The 21,480-nt window shown below is 46.8% G+C and overlaps 1 protein-coding gene across 2 annotated transcripts; it reads right to left on the bottom strand.

Moving 5' to 3' along the window:
* Positions 1–198: 198 nt before the first annotated feature.
* On the bottom strand, positions 199–21,046 carry HMGXB3 (HMG-box containing 3). Of its 2 annotated transcripts, none has more exons than XM_027682480.1 (20): positions 20,976–21,046; positions 19,314–19,461; positions 18,708–18,882; positions 17,722–18,285; positions 16,935–17,033; positions 15,269–15,400; positions 12,781–13,187; positions 12,247–12,422; positions 11,850–11,947; positions 11,193–11,291; positions 10,528–10,677; positions 8,575–8,876; positions 7,098–7,225; positions 6,400–6,531; positions 5,950–6,134; positions 5,163–5,382; positions 3,972–4,105; positions 3,462–3,578; positions 2,847–3,056; positions 199–2,151 (listed from the first exon to the last, which is right to left on the bottom strand). In XM_027682480.1, exons 1-20 carry the CDS (start codon positions 21,031–21,033, stop codon positions 1,681–1,683), a joined length of 4,005 nt encoding a protein of 1,334 aa, XP_027538281.1. In that variant the 5' UTR covers positions 21,034–21,046; the 3' UTR covers positions 199–1,680. The 2 variants fall into 2 exon arrangements, with proteins under 2 accessions (XP_027538281.1, XP_027538282.1); XM_027682481.1 differs by lacking the exon at positions 20,976–21,046 and adding an exon at positions 20,588–20,750.
* Positions 21,047–21,480: the final 434 nt, after the last annotated feature.

The raw sequence follows: 21,480 nt of genomic DNA on the forward strand, positions 1-21,480 counted from the left end.
TTTTAAAGCACTTTGCTCTGAAGCAGTCCCTGTGCATGGATGCAATTTCAATTGTGATGATGAGACATCTGACAATGGTCACTGCTGGAAAGTGCAACACCGAGGGCAGGATAAATGCAGCAGAGACTCTGACAGGGTTTGTGCCCGTTCCCACTGCAGCCCCTAGAGGTCCTGTACACAAAAAAACCAAGTCACTTAGCCACAGTTTCACCCCAAAAATTGGAGATAATTTATTAAACTTTATCACTGACTGAAAAAAGTCACTAACGTCTCTTATAATAAGTTAATGTTCTTAACAGAAAAACCCCAAGCCGTGATTACTGCATTTGCTCAGACTTTAACATTTACTTTAACAGTACGGTACTCGATTGGTTCCCCTTCACAGAAGGGAGTTTTCATCTACACCGCAAGCCTTGGAATCTTCCCCACTGCTCACTCAGGCAAAACAAACTCCCAAGATGGCAACTTAGCAGTCTGGCATGCTGCTTCTCTCCTCTGAGGGTCACAGCAAACATCCACCCGCCTTCACCACCAGCAATGGCCAAAGGGAGCTGCAGCAGGTGACACGCACAGATTTGTAACTGCAGGCCAAGGTGTTCTTCAGGTTTGTGCTGCAGCAGCAGAGGTCTCAGCCTGACTCCTCTCAAGCAGCTGACAAGGTAACCTGGGCAGCAGGAGACTCCTCTAACCCCCAGAGCACTGGGAGGACACGGGCAGGGCAGGTTTGACACCTGACAGTGCCAAGATTGCACACGTGTGTGCAGCATTCCCAGTGCACCCATGAGGGTGGAATATGGAACCCTGCTTGCTCTGGTGACACTGCTTTAATTGTTCCTCCTTGATCCTAAAGACAGTCTTTGAGTGTCCTTCCCCTTCCCACAGCCATCCCTTTGGCACAGCACTCATACTGTCCCCCAACCAGCACAGCTCCCCTGGGGCTCACCCAGTCAGTTCTTACCTTACCATGCAGAACTCACTGTATGTTTTGGCTTCTAAATTATTAGTGCTCATGTGAAGGGACAAACAATTCTTGAAACTTTCTGCAGCTGAAACACCCACAGTCTGGGACCCAAGAGAGCAGCCTCCAGGGAGGCTCCCCAGACACAGCGTGTTAAAGGAGCACGGCTCCTTCTCCTCCTCACCTCAAGACTCCTGGCAGCCAATGCATATGAGAGCTATGCAAGATTTCCAAGCAGGAGTCAGTGTCCTAAATTCATCTGTTCAGAATGTTTTGGGGGGGGAAATCTTTGTAGCCATCTGCTTTTCATGCCTGCTTCCACACCCCCAGCCCTGCCACCAATATGCACAAAGAAGTCAGCAAGCAAGATTCAGAACTAAAAAAAACCTGTGTGCTTGACCACGCACACTCCCTGCTACCAGCAACACCTCTCCCTCCTCCAGCTGCAGGGAGGGCACCATCCCACACCCCTGAACAGCAGGTCCATCCCAACCTCAGAGGCGGTTGCAGCCTTCAGCAAGAGGGGTGACAGACCCACTCTCACAGCAGCCATCACAACACTACGGAAGCACAGAGCTCTTTGGTCAGTAACAGCAGTCAAAGCCACCAGCATCGCATCTCCAACCTGTAAAAATAAACTCTCAAGCCAGACAGCTGCAGAAGCTGGCTCAGCCCACCCATCCACGCAACCAGAGAGAGAAACCAACAGGCCGTTTTGTTACTCAGCAACCTCTATCATCCTCCTGCTTCCCCTCTTCGTCCTCTTCCGTCTCAGTTTTGATCTGGGCCACGCCGAGCCGGTAGAGCGCGTCGCGGATCACCACCTCCCCCGGCTGGCAGCTCTGCACCACCTCCTGGATCTGCCGGTTCACGATTTCCCTGCTGGTCAGGAAGTCCATGAGGCGGTTGTAGAGGTAATAGTGCGTGGGGTTCTCGAAGGTGATGGGCCTCTGGCGGATGTTGCTCGTTTTGCTGTCGCTGATGGCGGCGATGATGGTGCTGTAAGGCTCCAGCTCCCGGCACAGGGAGATGCAGTGATGCCGCGCTGTGGGATCCCGGGAACTGTCCTGCTCCGACCCCGCGTGAACGATGCGACGCGCCGACGACTTGGTGATGGGGTGCTGAACGGAGTGCTCAGCCACCGTCATGTCCACGCTGTAGTGCTGGTCTAGCAGCTCAGGGCAGGACACGTACTGCGGGAGAGACACACTCCAGGTAGAACAAGAAGCAATTTGCTCGCAGCTAAGAAGACAATACTAGTTGGCTGAATTCAACCAGCACTATGACTCAGGACAGAGCAATGGCTAAATGATCCAGGCTGACCCTAAATACCACAAAGGTGGTCTGTACACTCCCTCCTCGCTTGTACGCCCTCAGAGACAATCCCAAGGCATTAGCAACCCTCTTCCTCTCCCATTTCTCAAGAAATAGCAGTAGTTTGAGAGAAGTGAGTTGCTGTGTCAAAATAAGTGATGTGCTCCACAGTTCATGACCTGAACTATGCACTCCCAGCACAGCTCTTCTGGTTAAGGACCATTAACTTAACACAGTGCCCCAAGCAACAGGTTCTGCTATGCTCAAAAGTGATGCACTGGCAAAGCTTAAGTCAGGAGACACTTATCAGGTCAAATTCATCCCTGGCAGTGTTCAAGGCCAGGTTGGACAGGGCTCTGAGCAATCAGGTCTAGTGGAAGGTGTCCATGGCAGGGGGGTGGAACTGGATGATCTTTAAAGGCCCCTCCAACCCAAACCATTCTGTGATTCTACGAAATGATCTTGAGGCACCATGCAGGTTACATATGCTTATTTTTTTACATTTTTAAATCTCGCTTCAAACTTTTCTGTACTGGACTGGCAAAGCAGAGAGCAAGGGTAAGACACAACTAACCGCTGGAGGATCCATGGGGTCAGAGAAGCAGCCCTGGTTTTTCCCCCACATCTGGGAAGTCAGGCCAGGCCAGCAGAGGTCTGCACACAGTGCCACTGAAGAGGCTGTATCAACAACGTACACTGGAGGCCAGTGACGTGAGGAAACCAACAAGTCCACATGATCCCGGGCACTTTCTCCTCTTACTATGTACTTTGAGCCACACACAACCTGGAAAGAAAAGGATTAACAGCATCAGCACAATAAAACTGAAAATTTACAGAAAAAAATTTAGACTTAAAAAAATTAGGCTTCCTTTCAGATATTCCAGACCACGCAGTAACCAGACAGTCACTTTCTCTAAAGATATTCTGTTTCTTCCTCATACACATTATCTTGTTCAGGAAGAGATGGATTTAAATTCCACTTCAGTAGCAACATAAAGAACAGGCTTCAGATCGTGAGATCTCCTGCAGGACTGCTCATACTCCCAGCCCCAAGGCAGTGTGTTTCACTCCCAAGGCTCAGGTAAGCCAATTCCATTGCTTCTATTTAATGAGGCAAGTTCCATGCTGGTAAGTCAAATAGTGAACAGCAAGGTAAGAAAATAACACTGCTGACTCCAGCCTCCCTTACCTGATGTGGACACATTTTGTAGATTTTCCCTCCTGTGTGATGAGCAGAGGGTGGTGTGATGCTTGTCCCATTCTGTACAAACTCATAGAGGGCAAGAAGGGAGTAACAGAGTTGGTCCTAGAAAAGACAGGCCCCAGAAAAAGTCTGTATGTGCCTAAAATTAATGGATTCCTCCAGAGAGGGAGAAGGCTGCAGGCAAGGTCTCCCAAATCCTAATTGCACTTCACCCAATAACTTCCTAATCCCACACTGAGCACCATGAGGATGACAAGCAATTACACAACACTGAGCCAGTGACAAGGTAATTACAGCCTTCCTTTCTTCTAGCCCACAAAGGTTCAATTTACTTCACCATGTGTAAATTATCCTATAATTTGCTGTCACCCACCCCTGCCCTTAGTGCAGTCGGATGAGAAGTTAATTACCTAAAATGGCAAGAGTGGATGAGAGAAAGACAGTGAAGAACAGCTCCACTCCTGCAGGCTTGTGTGTGGGCAAACAAACCATTACCTTTGTATTTGAAGCCTCCCAGGGGATGCCACACTGTGTCAGAAAGCTCTGCAGCTCTTCCTCACTGTAAGAGTTTATCAGCTCAGGCCTGAAGACTTCGTCCTGAAGGAGCCTCACCAAGGCACTCCCATTACCTGCAAAGGCAGGAAACAAGTCTCAGCACTCAATTCTCAGGAAGGGAAGTCCCCAAAATAATTTCTTATGAAGACTACAGAAGCAGAGATTGTACAACCCACTGCCAGCATGAGAAAGCTGTGAACAATCCTACTTCCAAAGCACATCACAGCCCACACTTGTCTCGAGCCCTTCATTGGTGAGGCGAGCAGACTGAGCCCAGCAGAGCTGCAGACTCCACAAGCACTTGCCTATCTTGTACTTTGTAACCTTTAGGTGATTGGCAGAAGAGCACCGAGAAACATGACTGCAGCCTTCGGGTTGAGCAGCTCCAGGCTTACCCTTCACATCTCCTCCCTGGCTCCTTCTCTGGAGCTTCAGTTCCACGAAAGCCCATGGAGCCCTTCTGCAGCTAAACTCTCTAGAACAGCTGCAGCCCTGCCTGCAAAGGTAACTCATACACTTGTTAAGCTTGCAAAGCCAGTTTTCCTTCTTATACCTAATACCTAAATTTTTAAGGGAGCTAAACTTAGCTCTGGTACATCTGAGCTTATTCCTTTCATGGTTTCTTGTTATATGCAGTCAATATGCAGCAGATACACTGAATGTTGACAACACTGATCAGGACCAGCACATCCCTCTCCTAGTCTTTTCTCAAGTTCTGTAAAAACTTATTTACCCTTTACTGAGATTGTAACATTGAGATACCAGCACTACCTGTAATTTTCACATGTATCATGAAACAACATGAAACAAACCCTGACTGGCATTCAAGATGTGCACATATCCCTCTGCAGTCAGACCCTATCTCATTTGGGGTACAGTGCTTTGATGTCCCCCATGACTCAAATGCATCAAACCACACCAGTGAACTCAAGCTTCACAGGACAAGCCAAAGCTCGAGCAGCAAAGTAGCCTGAGAACAGCCAAAGCCACCCCAGCATTCTTGCCTTTTCTCAGCAGCCATAACTTTTAAAGAGACATGCAATCAACAATTCTCAACTCTAAACATGACCAAAAGACTGAAGTCACCAACACATGAAGCACTCCTTTAACAAGCACAACCTGAGCCGTTACCTGGCACTGGCTGTGCATCCAGGTTCTTGTCCTTCTCTGTGTTGATCACCACTGCTCCTCTCATTAGTGGAGGGAAGAAAGGAGCAACAATAGAGGCATCAAACTTTGTGATGGGGATGCTGGAGGGAAAAGCCACCTGCTCAATCACCTCCGTCTCCATCGTGGACCAGAAGTCTTCTACATTCACTTCACTTGATGGCAAATATTCTGGCCAAGTAAACTAGAAAGAGCAAGGAACACAGTGGTCAAATACAAATAACCACAGTTCATTTGACAGTTCTGTGTCAGCCTCAATTCAAGGCATGAAAACAATTCAGGAGAGTGCTCAGCCCAAATGTAACAAGATGATTTCAGTCTCCTAAAGGTCCCTACAATCACTTTTCATTGGAAAAGCCAGACATTCTGCATACTCCTACTAGGGCTTTTTTCCCCATTAGAGAAGACAGCACCTCAAGAAACTGTTATTGGGGAAAAAAAAGAATGCCTTCATGTCAAAGGAAGAAGGCCAAGTTCAACCACTTTCATCTAAGATCCTTACTGTCTGAGGCTGCTGGACAAAAGCTGTGGTCCACGGAGAGAGGATCTCCTTTTCCCCAAACTGTACATCAACACCTCCAAGAGGAAGCTCAGGCATCACACTCCAGCCACATCCTCTTGTCAGGCATCAGCAGAAAACCACTCACAAAGGTCTCATGTACTTATCGTGCACCACGAAAACCAGAGTCAGCAAAAGTCATTATGATCAGCTTTGAACATGAACAGGATGTGAAGTGTGGGAAAAGCCTACCTCTATGTTTTTCAGTGCCAGGACATTTTCCACATTCCTCTGGGCTATTTCCACCTTGGGGGATATGCCACAGATTCCACAGATCATATCATTGTAATCCCGGACTGTAAGGCATTCAAAGGCCCAGTAGCCATTGCACAGCAGTTCCTGGAGCTGAACCTGCTCATCAGGGCTCAGTTTTTTTTCTGAAAAGAAAACATGCCACTGTTACAGCTTTCACTTCCCAAAGTCAGTGGAGAGGTAGTAGGACTCCTGTGCAGAATAAAACCAAACCTGTCCTCCAGAGAATTGTTACAAAGAACTGGTTGTGGAGGTACTGTTGGATTTAGGAGGTGATTTCATAGAAACATACCACAACAGAATAGGTGAGGTTTGTCTTTTTATAACCTAACAATCATCAGCAGGTCACAATTTGGTGTGTTATGGTAAAAAAACAGAAGGAAAACCCACCAGTTTGCTCCTGAACAGAGTCGAGAATATTGGAAACGGCCACTCTGGGATCCTCTCCAAGTTTAATGTGGTTTCGGATTGCAAACAGAAGATCCAAGCTCACTAGCAACTTGTTACCCACATTGAAAAGGCCTGCAGTTAAAACAAGACAGTTATTGTCTGTAGAGTTCCAGATCTTTCTCACAAAGAAACATATTCCTTACTGATACACAACACACTCATATAAGTACTGTTCAGAGGATAATTGAAACACAGATAGTGCTTCTGTACTTCTGAAGTGCACAATTTCCTGCTAAAAGATTAACTCCTTTCACAGACTTGCCTTTGAATTTAAAAAGCTACAAGGAACAGCAGCCAATCCATCTCCTCACTAGCCAATGCTGAGAAACAGCACTCTCCAAGGATGTCTCTGACTACAACCTCAGGGATTGCCTTGCAGAACTCAACATTCACCATCCACACAGAGGAGACCAGTGAATCAAGGCACCATCTTCCTCAGAGCATTCATATATGTTTTTCCTCACAAATATAGAATTACTTGCAGAAGAAATGGAAGAATAGTGCAAGTAAAAAATAATTCAAGTTTAGTACACTGGGGATGGGAACAAGCCCTTCTGTGCAAAGACAATGCCCTGATACAGTCTCAAGGCTTCAGACTGTAGTCATGCTGTAGGTTGGCAGGCTCACATCTTTCCTACCTGTGTAAATATCAGTGAAGCTGTGGAGGGCCAGACACTGCAGGTTCAAGCACACTTTGACCTGAGCTGTAACCACCTGTAAGCGGTTAGCTGTCAGCAGCCAGCACTCCTGAGGACCAGCAAGGGAACTGTAACAGACAACAGAAGACCACTCTGAGTCAAGCCAATGGGTTTTTCAGTCCAGCCCTGCAGTAACTTAAAGAATTCTTGTTGAGATGAGTTCATTAGTATGTTAGTCTAAGCCAGCTCACATCATTTACACCAGAAAAAAAAAAGTTATATTTTAAAACAGATTCCCCTGGCAGAGTCGGGTCACTGCTTAAATTCTTTTAAGAGCACTACAGCATCCCTCCAGCTCCATATGCTGGGCACAGAGTATTTGAGAGGTGGAGAAAATCTCAGCTGCCCTGGGAGAAGTGTCTGTCCTATTGCTGTGGGACAACAAATGTGATCGGTAACACATTCCACCCGACAGCCTGTCCCTGCACACACAGAGCTTCTCAAAGGTCTGCTCCTCTGCAGTGCAGCTGCTGAGGGGGAAGTTCAGACAGGAGAATGCCAGTGGCAGAAATACAGCTGTCCACCTGAGAAAACAGGAATCAAAGTCAAATCCACCTCCCTCCCACCAGCAGGGCTTCAATTAGAGCCTGAGCAGGCACATGTGAGAGTCCCACATGCAGAGCACTGCAAAGCAGCCCAGCACAGACAAGGATTTACAATGCACAGGTTGGTAAGTCACAAGCTGAAGGATGGGGTGCAAGACAGCTCTGTTCTGAAAAAATTACTGAGCATAAAAACTATCTCTGCTGGAAATACCTCAATTAGTTCTAGCCTGACCAAAGCAAACATCCATCATTTGTATCAGGAAAGTATTTTTTGTGGAAGAAAGAAACTACCTTAAACTCCCCAACATTTTGCAGTGGGAACAGGAGGATGTCTGGCAGACTCAGAGAGGAGATACCCTACAGGCTTTCATACAAACCTAGTTAAGGTAATCTAGCCAATGCACTGGGAGTTTCTGAAAATCCTTCAGGTTTCAATTTGGATATTTGTTACAAGAAAGGATTCACTCAAGCACACACTAAGTCATGAAAAGAATGAAAACATCATAAGCAAAAAGATCCACACAGGAAATATTCAGATCAGGAAGAGAGAGAAAAGGGAAATTACATAATGCACTGTAATAACCTGTAAACCCACAAGTTTTCCTCTGTCAGTCTCAAAACATCAGAATGGAAAACAAAGAGGGGATGAATAATAAAAATATTCTGTTTCAATTTAAAAAATAAAAGTTACACCTAGACTTAGCAGCCACTCTTTGAACCTTCTAAACCCTTTCCATGCACGTGTAGGTCAGTCAGTTTTACTTTCACCATCCTCACTGCAGGGGCTAAAGCAAATATTACTTCGGGCACACTTGTAACACAGAAAATCAGCATGAGGTGGAAAGACTCAGAAGTCTAAAACAGAATCTTACTTCTGTCCCCCTTTGAACAAGGGGCTGTTACAGAGGAGGCACTGTGCAGATGGAGACTCGTAGTAGTTTGACCAGGAGGTCTGCTCGATGGTGACTGTCTCCTCGCTCACGTTGGACAGGATGAGCCGCGAGCTGTTGAGCTCATGGATGAGGGTGAAGATCTCAGCCAGCTCCGACTCATTCTCGGGGATCTGCATCACCTTGCGCAGCAGCTGCAGGGTGGACTGACGCTGGATCTCTTTTTGGGATGGGGTTAGGGGCTCGCTGGTGTTCAGCACGTCGCTCTGACCTGGACTGACCTCCTAGAAAGCAAGCAAAACAGATATTCAACTCAGCGAGCACAGGGATGAAATACTAAGAAGACCAAAGAAGTCATAAAAGGTAGTAAAAACACAGTAACCTTTGCACTCTGCTGCTCAATCACTGATTCTAGACAAGAGCTTCAAGCCCAAGATACTTCACCAAAAACACATTATTACACTCCAGCCTTTCAGGAACTCCTACTCTGCTAGACCATCACAGATTTGCCATCAAACTGGAGTGTTAGTGCAGGGATTGGGGATAGGGTGAGGATAACCACCACCAAGTATATAAACACTTCAATAACCCTGGCACTCATCACTGCCATTCTCCATAGGTTATCAGGCACAGTGTCCTGTACAACAGGCTCAGCCAGCCACAGCAGCCTGCACACCTCTCTAGAAGCTGGAAGAGACAAGTACTAAATAAAAACCGAGGGCTGTGATATACAGAACACACTTATCAATTACAATTGATCAACTACAGTCCTTAGACACTTTCCTCTCCAACACACAAACGCTATCAAGACAAAATACACAAGCACAAGAGAACCAAACTCCAGGTGTCCCAGGAGAACAGCAAGAACACAAACAGGCTGACCTGTTTAATCACTGAAACTCTCCTGCCAGCATTTCAACCTGGTTTTCTGACTAGTCTAACAATGAGGTAAATGATCAGTCCAAAGACCTGAGACAACAACAACATGTGTGACAGGAATGTTAAACACATCTAGAACCAGAAAATAAGAAAAAAACTAAATGAGGAAGAGACAACCCACATGCCTCTCAAAATGCAAGCTGAGCTAAGCACACTGCTGTTCCTTACACAGCTGTTCTGTGCTCACACAGGCCATCTCAGTTTGTTTGTGTTTTTAAAGAAAAACCAAAACCACTAAACAAAATTATGTTCTTCAGAATAAAAAAAGGCAAGTGGAAGAGTCATATTACCACACAGACTAAAAGTCTCGTCTCTATGCTGAGTGGGCATTTCAGCTTAGAACAGGACAGCTCCTTTTTTTCATTTATTTTCTTAAAACGTGATAATTCTGCATGAGAAAAGCTAAAGTTTCCCTGAAACTTCAAAGGAAAATAAAATAAACTCAGAATTAATTATTTACATCCATGACAGACAACAGAAAAACATATTTCTGCATCAGAGAAAAACACAACCTACATACAGAAATAAATTCAGGCAGGAAGCAAAGTTGCACTACAAACCCTTAAAAATAGGAAGCTCTAATACAAAATGTACTAACTTAACTGACACTAGCCCCAAACTGGTCACAAAGCACAGCATACTTGGGAGTTTCTTGATGAAGTCTGAAGTTCAACAAAGCTGACACAACAAGTGTGACTTCAGGGGTGATTTCCCCAGCTTGTACCAACACACCAGAAGCATTTATAAGCTAAGGAGACACCCAGTGGCAGCACCGAGTGTGCTCAGACTCATTCTCAGCCTGAAGCACGACTGCTACAGGAATTGGACAGTTCAAGCATTATCACAAGTATTTTAAATTGGACATTATTCTGTTAGAAAAGATTACCACAATGAAAAAAACCCCAAACCATGTTCCCATGGGCACTTGCAAACTAAGCTTCTTCCCTGCCCAGCCCACGAGAGACATTTGATAGAACAAACCAGCCTGAACCTTACCAGGGATTTTGCTGTTTTCTCAGTCCTGTCTTTGGCAAGGTTGTATCCACAGCTTGGACAGATACGTGGCTTGTGCCTGTTTGTATACACATAACTGCAAGAAGGATTCTTGCATTTTCCTCTGCCACGTGATGTTGCCAATCCCAAATCCTGAATGACACAAGAAAGATGTTTGCTGACCTTGACTTTTAACAGCTGGACTCGATCTTAAACCTAAATGATTCTATGATTTTATGCCAAGAAGATTCTAGACAAAGTCTAAAAAAGATTATCATACATTTTTTCCCCACTTCATAGCATCTTGTTTAAAGGTCAAACAGCAAGCCCTGTCACTTTGCACAGAGTACTTTAACTGGCACTCAAATATTTTTTGGCCGGTTCCAGAGACCAGAAGCACATTAAATTCATTCAGAAACCCCTGATCCTCACTGGAGGAACTCAAGGAGGACACAAACAAAAATCCAGCTCTTAACAAGGTCCCAAACATGACTGCAAAACAGAGCACAGTCACCTGGGATTAGGTCGAGAGATGACACACAAAATACCAAGTGTTTCATGTTAAAAATGAGATATATTTCTGCAAGTCAGTAAAATGAAAGTCACAGAATGTTCTCATCCCCGAGAGGACACTCCCCACAAAGTCACACCGTTTGCAAAATTCTCACCAAAGTTACGGTGCAGCTGTACTTGCAGGAAGGGAATATGTCTGGTTTGACCTCCACTACTTTAACCTGAGATGCCCTGCTGGCCACAGCACTGTGGAGCTGGAGATTGAAAGCAGAAAAAACACCCATGAGACACCTACTGCTGAATACACGTATACATCCTGTGATCAATATCTATTAGCATTCCTGCTCCCAAGAAATTAAATAATGTTCATTTAACATCAGAGTACTACAAGACACTGTGTTTTGCATGCCAAGGCATCAAAATTCACACAGATTTATTCCAGCATCTTGGCATACTCAGTCATATTTTACAGGTGAAGAGCTCAGTATTCAAGACTGCATGCCAGATTATCAAAGCACCAGCAGATCCTGAAAACATCTTCTGGAAGCAGCTGAGAGGTTCTCAAAGCAGCCAACAACAGGACTGGCCAACAGCATCTCTCAGCCACCAAGCATTTATGCTGCTTCTCAGCTGTACCATAAAAACTGCAAGTCACAGATCCTATCATCATAAGGCTGCTGCCTTTTTATGCTCTATTTCTCACTCAGGTCATATCACTCACCTGGGAGAGAAAAAAACCCAATATGGACAAAACCCTCCCCCCCCAAAAAACAGGAAAATAATTTGCATTTAAAAAACAACCCATTAGGTACCTTTCTCTCATCAGCACTTGGTGGCTGCAGAACTGACTGGCCCAATTGTTTCAGTGTACTGGGCTTCAAGCCTGATGTTCTCACAGGGGAATGCTTGTCTAGAAGGAGGAAAGGGATGCAGCAGGTTAAATGTGATAAAAAAGGCACTGTTTCATTCTGACATATTTGGTAAATGCCACCATAGTCATGTGAGACCTTTCCTCTGAACTTGAAATGACCCAAGCAGGTGTTTCATGGCCCATTTACTGCACTCTCAGGCAGAATGAAAGTGGGTGTTTTTTTTCTAGCATAGGTCACCACCTCCCTTCAGGCCTATCTTATTATTTGACAGAGACGAGTTCAGTGTGGTGAGGAAAGACAACAGCTCCCAAAGCACACCAGAGAATGCTGCTTTTACCAGTACTGGCAAAGGCCTGCCTGCTGCTCGGCTGCTCAGTGCTGGCCTCTCTCCCCACGCTGGCTGGTGCAGGCAGAATGGCTCTCATGGGTCTGGCTGCAGCCAGCAAGGAGGGCTTGGGTCTTGGTTTACTCTTTACTTCTTGTCCTTTGTGTGTAGCAGTTGGTGCATCAATTCTGAAAGACAAGAGCTACAAGTGGAAAAAAATTCCATCGATTCCTCCTCAGCTTCAGTTTTCTTCTTTTCCCTGAACTGTGCTTTATTAGCACACTGATCACAGCTATTGCAGTAAAAGGAGAGAGACTGCTAAGGATACATCTGCCCTGTGACTATAATTTAGTTGTCACTTTAAAAAACATTAGCTCTCACGGACAAAGTCTCAAAGGAACAACCCTGGACTGACACAAAGCACGCAGCAAACAGAACAGAACAGGTCTTACAGGAAGCACTGCCAACTGCCTTCAATTTCTTGCCCTAATTCCATCAGCACACAATAGACATCATACACTCCCATAACACGAAAAACTGACTCACCCCACTGGCTTTTTCACCCCTGCACTTGGCACCTCAGAGGACGGTGGCACCCCCAGCCCCGCGCTCTCTTTCTCCGCCTGCTCCGAGGAAGCGTCTCCTTGCCGCTGGCTCTCCTGAGCCAGCACCACTCCAACAGCACCCTGCCTGTCTTCGGCAAGCACGTTGTTTGGAAGAAGGTGAGCATCAGAGATGATCACTTCCTCCCACTCCATCTCTGGCATCTGCCCTCCTGCGGGCACGGCGTTCAGCAGCTGGCTGACGGCTTCAGAGCTCTCCAAGGCACACTTGGAGGGACTCTCGCTGACGGCCGTCGGCTCCGTGAGGACTGACTGCTGACCTCTTTTAGCTGCTGGAGTTTTAAGAGAGGTGCCTGAATTTGGCTCAGATTTGGTTTTCGGTTGCTTTTCCTGGAAACAAAGAGAAAGTCGCATTTCAGAGCTTTAGGCTTTCGCAGATAAGTAAGTTCCCTGAACATATGCTATGTTTCCCATGGCCTATTTAATGCTGGATCAAAACAGCAAAATCCCAAGTGTTTAGGCTGTGAATTGTACCAGAGCAGACAGACAGCACCTCCTCCAACAGCAGACGGCCTGGTAACACTTTATCTGGCCTCTTGGCCCTTCATGTATTATTTTTAGGCACTGTTTACTTCGGAGAATCAATCTTTCTTAAACTCCCTCAAATATCACCATTAGCATCAACATCACAAAGTCACCCACCACCTTCCCTACCAAGGCCCCACCTCCTACGCTCCTCTTTCATGGCTTCAGCTCTCTGATGCTGTCTGTTCTTCCACATTATTGAGAAACTTCCAAGAGGAAGTTGGACAGAGAATTTGCAACTTTTGGATATGTGCATTCAGAAAAGCAAACATTTGAGCAAGTCAGGAAATGGGATTACTTAGGAAGGTTTTTTGACTTTAAGATAAATGTTACTTCCCAGACTAAGGCTACAGAAGTCATTGTACTGGGGCCAACAAAGGTAGAATGAACACTGAATTGCTAATATGCAAAACCACATCAGAAATGGAATCCAGAGTTTTTGGCATGACAAACACATTAATTCTAAGCTCACTACAGAGCTCATATTCAGAAGGATAACCTAGTTTTTTCAAAAAAGGTATCTTAGAACCTTTCTAAGGAACAGGAAGCTTTGTATATATTTAGTTTCAGTTCTACTGATACTATTACTAGTTAAAAAGAAACTGCCAGTGCATATTTTACCAAAGGCATGACACCATAAAAACAAGTGGACCTGTTTATGCAAACGTGTTCCCAGCAAAACAAAGTAAGCCTGAACTACAGAAAGAAAACTCCTTCTAAAATGTTTCAGTTCTAATCAATGTAGGATTGAACAGGAGCAGACACACCATGTTCAGGCAGAATCCAGAAACACTTTTTGCAGTCAGCCATCTCTCTACTTCAGCAAACAAAAGCTTTACCAAACAAAAGTGAAGACACCACCATCACCATTTGTATCCTACCACGCAGGAAGCCCAGCCATCACCTCAGACACCACAGAGTTTGTAAGCTGCCTAAAGGAATTCTTGCACCTCAATGTTTGATGGATCCAGACACAAAACATAGGAGGTCCAGAACAAATCCACACAAAGCCACTGAATTTCAATGCCAATTTTCACACTAAGAACATCCTTTAAATTGTGCCTGAGGAGCCTTGTTTCAGACAGAAATTTATTTAATGAACGCAGATCTGTTCAGAGCCGACTAATTACCATGACAGTGCCGAGGTTTAAGCAGCAAGTGGGTTTTGCTGTGCACAGTTCATAGAGATGCCAATAACTTAAGCAGAATAGGTATCATGTCCACTCAGACAAGCTTCCCAACTCCACCAACATTTGGGAATTTCCTTCCAAAGGTCAGAACATTGTGAATGATCAGACACATTGCCATGAGACAACAATACTCAACAGCACTTCAGTTTCCACTACATCAACTTTATTAATAAACTCCCAAAGGGTCATACATCTACTATAGCTGAGAGCTGTTCTTCCTTTCTATTGAAAAAACAATCTGAAAGACCCCAGAAAACCTAAACTTTTAGAAGAACTCCAAACGCAGAGAATAAATTACCACAAAACAAATCATTCAATGAATTCCTGAGCTCAGCTGGGACTACAGCAGGAAGAACAGGCAATGCCTTCCAGTCACAGAAACTGTGCAGGCAGAGGGCCAGAAGAATGTGTCTTCTCTCCATGAAAGAGTTACCAAATGCAGCCCCATCTATTCTAACTGATGCCCTTACAAGCAGCATCTTTACCCAAGGTGTGGTGATTTCAGATCTGTCCCACTTTGTGCAAGTGTCCTCTGCAATGGTGACTTGCTCCAGCACATGGACTGGAACACAAGTGCAAGAATCAGTTCTGGTATATCTGACCTCCTATGCTAGATCTACAGGTCTAGAAATATCACAGGCACTCACAAAATCAGCACTTTTTGTCTGAAAGTTAGGAAAGGAAAGATAAATTTACCTTTGGGATCCATTTCCCTCCCAGGAAGTTCCCACATGTTGGGCATTTTGGTGGCTTATGCCTGGTGACATAAGTGAAGGAACAGCCAGGATTGGTGCAATTTCCATGTCCCCTGCGAGTATAGGTGGTTGTCTGAAACAAGAATTGTAAAGAATTTCTCTACAGATCTGAAAAACACAAAGCTGTGCTCATCGCTCCCTTTTTCCTCCTAAGCACTTTACAAACGTTATTCAGCAAATCACCAGCTTTGCACTATTATTCCTTATACTGAACAACCACCACACAGCTGGATCAGGGTGACTCAGCACTATAACTACTCTGAGTCTAAACTCAGTCTACACAAGAGCCTTTGGCATTACCAGAATTAAGATCAACCTGCAGAGCAGAGATGAGCAATGCACATAACCTCCGGAGGAGCTAATCTGGCATTTACAGTGATGCAACAGTTCTCTTTGAACATGGAAAAGTCATAATAAGATGATATAAAAATGATTCAAACAGCAGTCTATAGTGAGACGAGATGTGATTAACACTCATGACAACAGGGCAACAAGACTTGAAGACAAGCACCCATGAGGCAGAGGCAGCTTTTGTCAGCAATTGGTTGTTGTATGCGGTGGTCGAGGACTCCCTGGTGCTTCACTAACTTGCTATGAACTACTGAAACACTAACAGCACCACCAGGCACTATTTATAAAAACAACCAAAGCAGAACCTGTCATCTTTGTCAGGACAACTGCACCAACACATGGGAGTTTTTGTCAGCACAGCACTTCCCAATATCCTGTTCTCGACACTCCCGAGCGAGCTGTTGTACTGTAACTCCTTAACTAGGTACGGATTTTTCTAGAAATGCAAGTGCTGCTGTCAAAGAAATGAGCCAATTTTAGCCTGACACTTCTCAGGAACAAAAACCTGAGGTACTTCCATTCTCCCCAGGACACCTGGAAGAGTATCACGCTATGTACCACTATAAATATCTGCAGTGTTCCACCAGCTGGAAGCATAGAGAAACTGGAAAACAGCATTTGATGCTAGCTTATACAACACAAGGAGCTGCAGTGCTGACTGTACAATGAAGTCCCAAAATGACTACAGAAACACAGGTGGCTGGAGTGGTTTGATTAGGGAAGTAATACTATTCTTCCTCATGCAACAGGCCACACAATTTTTACACGGCTTCAAAACCTCAGGTCACTGCTCCTCTCCTGTCACATGGCCCAAGTGACAGCCAGCCACAAGACTGAGGAGTTCATGTTTTCCTGTCACAAGAGCACAATCTTGCCCTTAAAGGGATGGACACCAGCTGGGATGAAGGGATGAAAACAAATATGTACTCAAGTAGAGCATGTAGATGGCTACATACAAACTGCTGTTGACCAGATGTTTTGTGATAGCTTTATCTACTCCACCCATTTCCAAGAAATTCCTTGAAGAAAAAGGCAGCAAAACCTATGAGACACTCTAGGAAGTCAGAGACCTCCATTAGCTTATGCAAGACACAAAACCAGGGACAAAGGAATATATCAACTGATATGATGACTCCAAATTGGATTATCTTTAAGAACTGATTCAGGATCAAAGCCCTCCCATTCCAACATCTTCAAGACAAACCTATGGCAATACATCCAAACCTTAAAATACCACAAGACTCTGAACTTCTTACCAATTTAATTGATGCTGGGTTCTCCACAACAGAATGAGCTGGCAAAGGTAACATGATGAACTGTGTTGCAGGTGTGGAGGGGCTACTCTCTTCAGTATCCTAAAATGAAGTAAAAGGGAAAATACATGCGGAAAACAACAGAAATGGTGACCCATATCCCTCCCTCTCATTAACATCACCAATAAACACAAGTCCTAAGGACTGATGAGACCAGAAGGCAGGACAGAGCAGTGACCATTTCAAAAGCAACGGCCTTACCAGGTTCACTCTGGAAATTACCAAACTCTTCACACCTTGGAATTAAAACAGTGAATCCAACTCTTCGCTGACTAAGGTTTTCTATAACTGATCCCTATCACCTCAGCTTAAAAGGACTCCCTTCTACCTCTCTGCAACCAAGAAAACACCTATCAGGACCACAGAGATAGCATTTTTTCTCCCCAAAATCTTGTAGTCCAACTGCAGAACTCAATTACTGGCACTGCAATACCACAACTATTGTTATAAGAAACAATTAAGAAAAACTCAAGGAGTCATCTTGAGGCACAAGTGATACCAGCACATGGCTGACTCAATCTGCAAGCAGAGACAACGTGGTCACCAAGTTACTTTTGTATCACTGATTACAAAAGTTGCTGTTTTCCTCAGCACTGAGCATCCCCACCCCACTGGGCAACACAGGATCTCCTGCACCCACCCAGGATCTTAATGTAACATGTGACAAAGAGGCCTCGGACATTTCGGGTGAGACTCTGGCAGGAGCCTGAGTGTCACTAGAAAAACTTACCCTCCCTGTCACCACAGTCACCACAGACACCCCATCAGGCACCTGGGGACGGGCCACAGCGATGCTCCCATTGGAGATGTCCGTGGAGCTGCTAACAAGAGTCTCCTCAATAACCACCCGGGCCGTCTGATACGGCTGTCCTTCTATTTCCAAAGAAGCCTCATCCAAGAGGATATCTCCAGCCACTTTCTCTGCCACGGGGCCAACATAGTGAGAGAGAACCTCCGAGGCAACGGTTTCCTCGGCAGGCTCGGGCTGGGCAAAGGCTGCAGCCTCCTCTGCCAGCCCCTCGATGGCAATGCACTGCTCTGAGACGCCGGCCTGGCCCGAGTCCACGGAGAGGATGTTTTGCACGGCCTCACGGGACACACCGGAGATGTTCCTGGGAGCTGTTAACCCCTCGGGGGCTGCCGGGCTCTGGGCCACACACAGTTCCACCGACTGCCTGCTCCTGTCCTCTTGAAGAGTGGTTTTGGGAATAATTATATAGTCAGAGCGAGGGAGAATCTTGCGGAAGCCTGGAATGTCTGGGACTACTGCTGTTCGCGTGGACGCCTTGGAGTTCTGTTGGGAAAACCAGAGGATGGAATAAATGAATATGAGGAGAGGAAGAGATTCAGCTCTCTCTCTCTCCTGCTATTTTAGTGCCTAAAGTTCACATGTTTTCCTGAAACAGTTTTCTGGGAATTTCTCCACACGACAGAGCCTGCAGAATCCCTCTCAGCCCTGGTTTTATCACCCACTTTCCCATCACTCACTCTGATGACATAACACAAAAATAACTACCATGAGCGGGTACTAGACATATCCATCTTGAATTTCCAAACATTCTCCCTCGACTGAACAGAAGGCAAAAGCAAGAGGCAGTGGCCTCACACAGATTCTTTACAGGCAGGAATACAAACTGGGATCTGCAGCTAAATGACACACAGTGCTGTGTAAGCAGTGAAGGGCCTCTGTCTTCAGCTGCCACAAAGACGACTTACCGGGTCCAATCCCTCTTTCTCTAGCTTGGCTTTCTCCAAGTAATAGCTTTTTTCAGCCACACTGAGCAGCCTCCAGCTCTCACTGATCTTTTTGTTGATTTCAGACTGAGGGAGGTGCGGGAGCTCTTGCTGGACTTTCAAGTAAATGTCATAATAGTAGAGAAGGTAAGCAGATCTGAAACACAACCAAAAAATTGAAACAGTAAGGGTCATTCTTCATAAATTCCTTAGGAAAAAATAAATCCACAAGGTTTCTGTTTGTCTCAAGGTCATGTGACAAGCATTTTGCATTCAATTCTACTTGTAAATGCATTTTTTAACTAAATGAAAAGTAAGATTCTGGGGAGAACCTCTGAAGAAAAAAAGGGGAACCTCCGAGAAAGAGCCTAAGACAAAATGTTCTGGGGTACATAAACTCTAGACTGAGCAACAGTGGCACCTGTAAAGAACGTCAGAGCAAGCCCAAAGTGTCAAGCTGATGTTTCACATATGATGTTTTACACTGTGAAGTGTTCCAAGTGCCCTGCAAAGTTCACTCATATCGGAAACAAGGAAAACTGCTGCAATACCCTACTCGGGAGCTGAATGAAGGCAGAAAGGACTTACCGAGGCTTCTTGGCTTTTTCTCCATGATCACCAGCACTTTTATGTTTCTTCTTCTTCTTGCATGGCACTGGTGATGCATAAGTGTAAGTGCCCTCTATCTCCTCCATCACCACAGTCACTTCAGCGCCATCATAGGGAGCCTCCATGGCTAAAACACAAACTCTGTGTTATGCTCTTGACAAGTTACACAACATTTCCACCAACACAGACTTTTTTCATCACCGTAGCAAACTGGCAGCATCACTGGCACCTAATTTTGACTTTAATTAAGCCAAGGTAACTGTGTGTCACCTATTTACCTACTTCTAGAAGAAAACACTTCCTTTTCTATAACCTCAACACCATCAGCTCACTGCAGACATGCTGCACCTGCACTTCCAAAGCTGCAATCCCACAGGGAACTCTGGGGTAAGTTTGGTGACCCAGCACGAGCCGTGCACACAGCAAGCATCTGCCTGGCTACAAAGTGTCACATCAGGGCCAGAGGCTGGACAGGCAGGAAGCCTCACAACCCTCTCACCCACTGGCACATCCCCAGGGCTCCTCCGTTGACAGCGACAGCAGCTGCAGCTGCTGGGGCGTGGGGAGGACACGGGAAGTTCTGGGCCCCTCAATTCAGGAAGGAGACTGAGGTCCTGGAGCAGGTCCAGAGAAGAGCAACGAGGCTGGTGAAGGGACTTGAACACAAGTCCTATGAGGAGAGGCTGAGGGAGCTGGGGCTGTTCAGCCTGGAGAAGAGGAGGCTCAGGGGAGACCTTCTCACTCTCTACAACTCCCTGAAAGGAGGTTGTAGCCAGGTGGGCGTTGGTCTCTTCTCCCAGGCAACTATCAGTAAGATAAGAGGGCATGGTCTTAAGCTCTGCCAGGGGAGGTTTAGGTTGGATATTAAGAAGTTCATACAGAGAGGCTAATCAGACATTGGAATTGGCTGCCCAGGGAGGGGGTGGATTCTCCGTCCCTGGAGGTTTTTAAGGTGAGACTGGATGTGGCACTCAGTGCCACGGTCGGGTAACCACGGTGTTAGTGGCTCAAGGGTTGGACTTGATGATCTGTGAGGTCTTTTCCAACCCCGCTAATTCCACGATTCTATGAATAAAGGCCCCACCCACCGTGCCAAGCGCAGCCCTGGCGTGACCCGCACCTCGGCCCCGCTGACCCCGGCAGAACCGCAGCCCGGTACACGAGCCTGGTCCCCCCTCGCGGCCCACGGCCAAGCGGAGCTCCCCGGCCCTGCCGAACGCTTACCCGGCCCCCTCCCAGCTGCCCGCACTCACCGGGCAGCCCCGGGGCCACGCGGGCGGGCGAGCTGCGCTCACGTCCCCGCCGGGGCGCGGCGGCGCGGAGAAGGCAGAGGCAGGGCCGCGGGGCGGTGTGGCGGGGGGCAGCGGCGGTGTCGCGGGTCGGGCAGCCCCGGCATGCTGCGCCGGCTGCGGGCCCGGCCCGGGCGGAGCGCGGCACCGCCGGGGCCTCCGCGCCGGGGCCGCCGCCGGAAGTGGCGGCTGGGACGGCGTCCGGGGCAGGGCGGGGCGGGACGGCGGCCGGGAGGGGTCACGATTCCTGCGCCTGCGCCGTTTCCCGAGAGGGCGCGGCGCAATTAGTGCTTAATTAGCGAAGGGCTCGGCTGCGGGAGTGTTACGGCGTTGTGAGGTCTGTCGGTGGTACCTGGCAGGCGTATACACCGAGTTCTCGCAGCAGGTGCAGGCCTGGCTCTTCCCCTCATGGGGGAGGCGAAGCTCTTCTCTAAGCTCCAGTGATGTCCCAGCAGTCAGAGAGTCACAGCATCAGTTAGGTTGGGAAACACCTCTGAGGTCATCGAGTCCGACCAGTGACCAAACACCACTGTGTCACCCAGACCATGGCACCGAGAGCCACGTCCAGCCTTTCCTTAAACACCTCCAGGGATGGTGACTCCACCACCTCCATTCCAATGTCTAATCACCCGTTCTGTGAAGAAATTCTTCCTATGTCCAACCTAAACCTGTCCTGGTGCAGCTTGGGAGAAGAGCCCCACCTGGCTACAGCCTCCTGTCAGGGAGTTGTGAAGAGCGATAAGGTCGCCCCTGAGCCTCTTCCAGGCTGAACAACTCCAGCTCCCTCAGCTGCTCCTCATCACACTTGTGCTCCAGACCCTTCACCAGCTGTGTTCGCCCTCTGTTGCCTATGGAAA

This window comes from Neopelma chrysocephalum, unplaced genomic scaffold, assembly GCF_003984885.1.
Source record: "Neopelma chrysocephalum unplaced genomic scaffold, ASM398488v2 Primary Assembly neopelma1_63, whole genome shotgun sequence".
Lineage (NCBI taxonomy): Eukaryota > Metazoa > Chordata > Aves > Passeriformes > Pipridae > Neopelma > Neopelma chrysocephalum.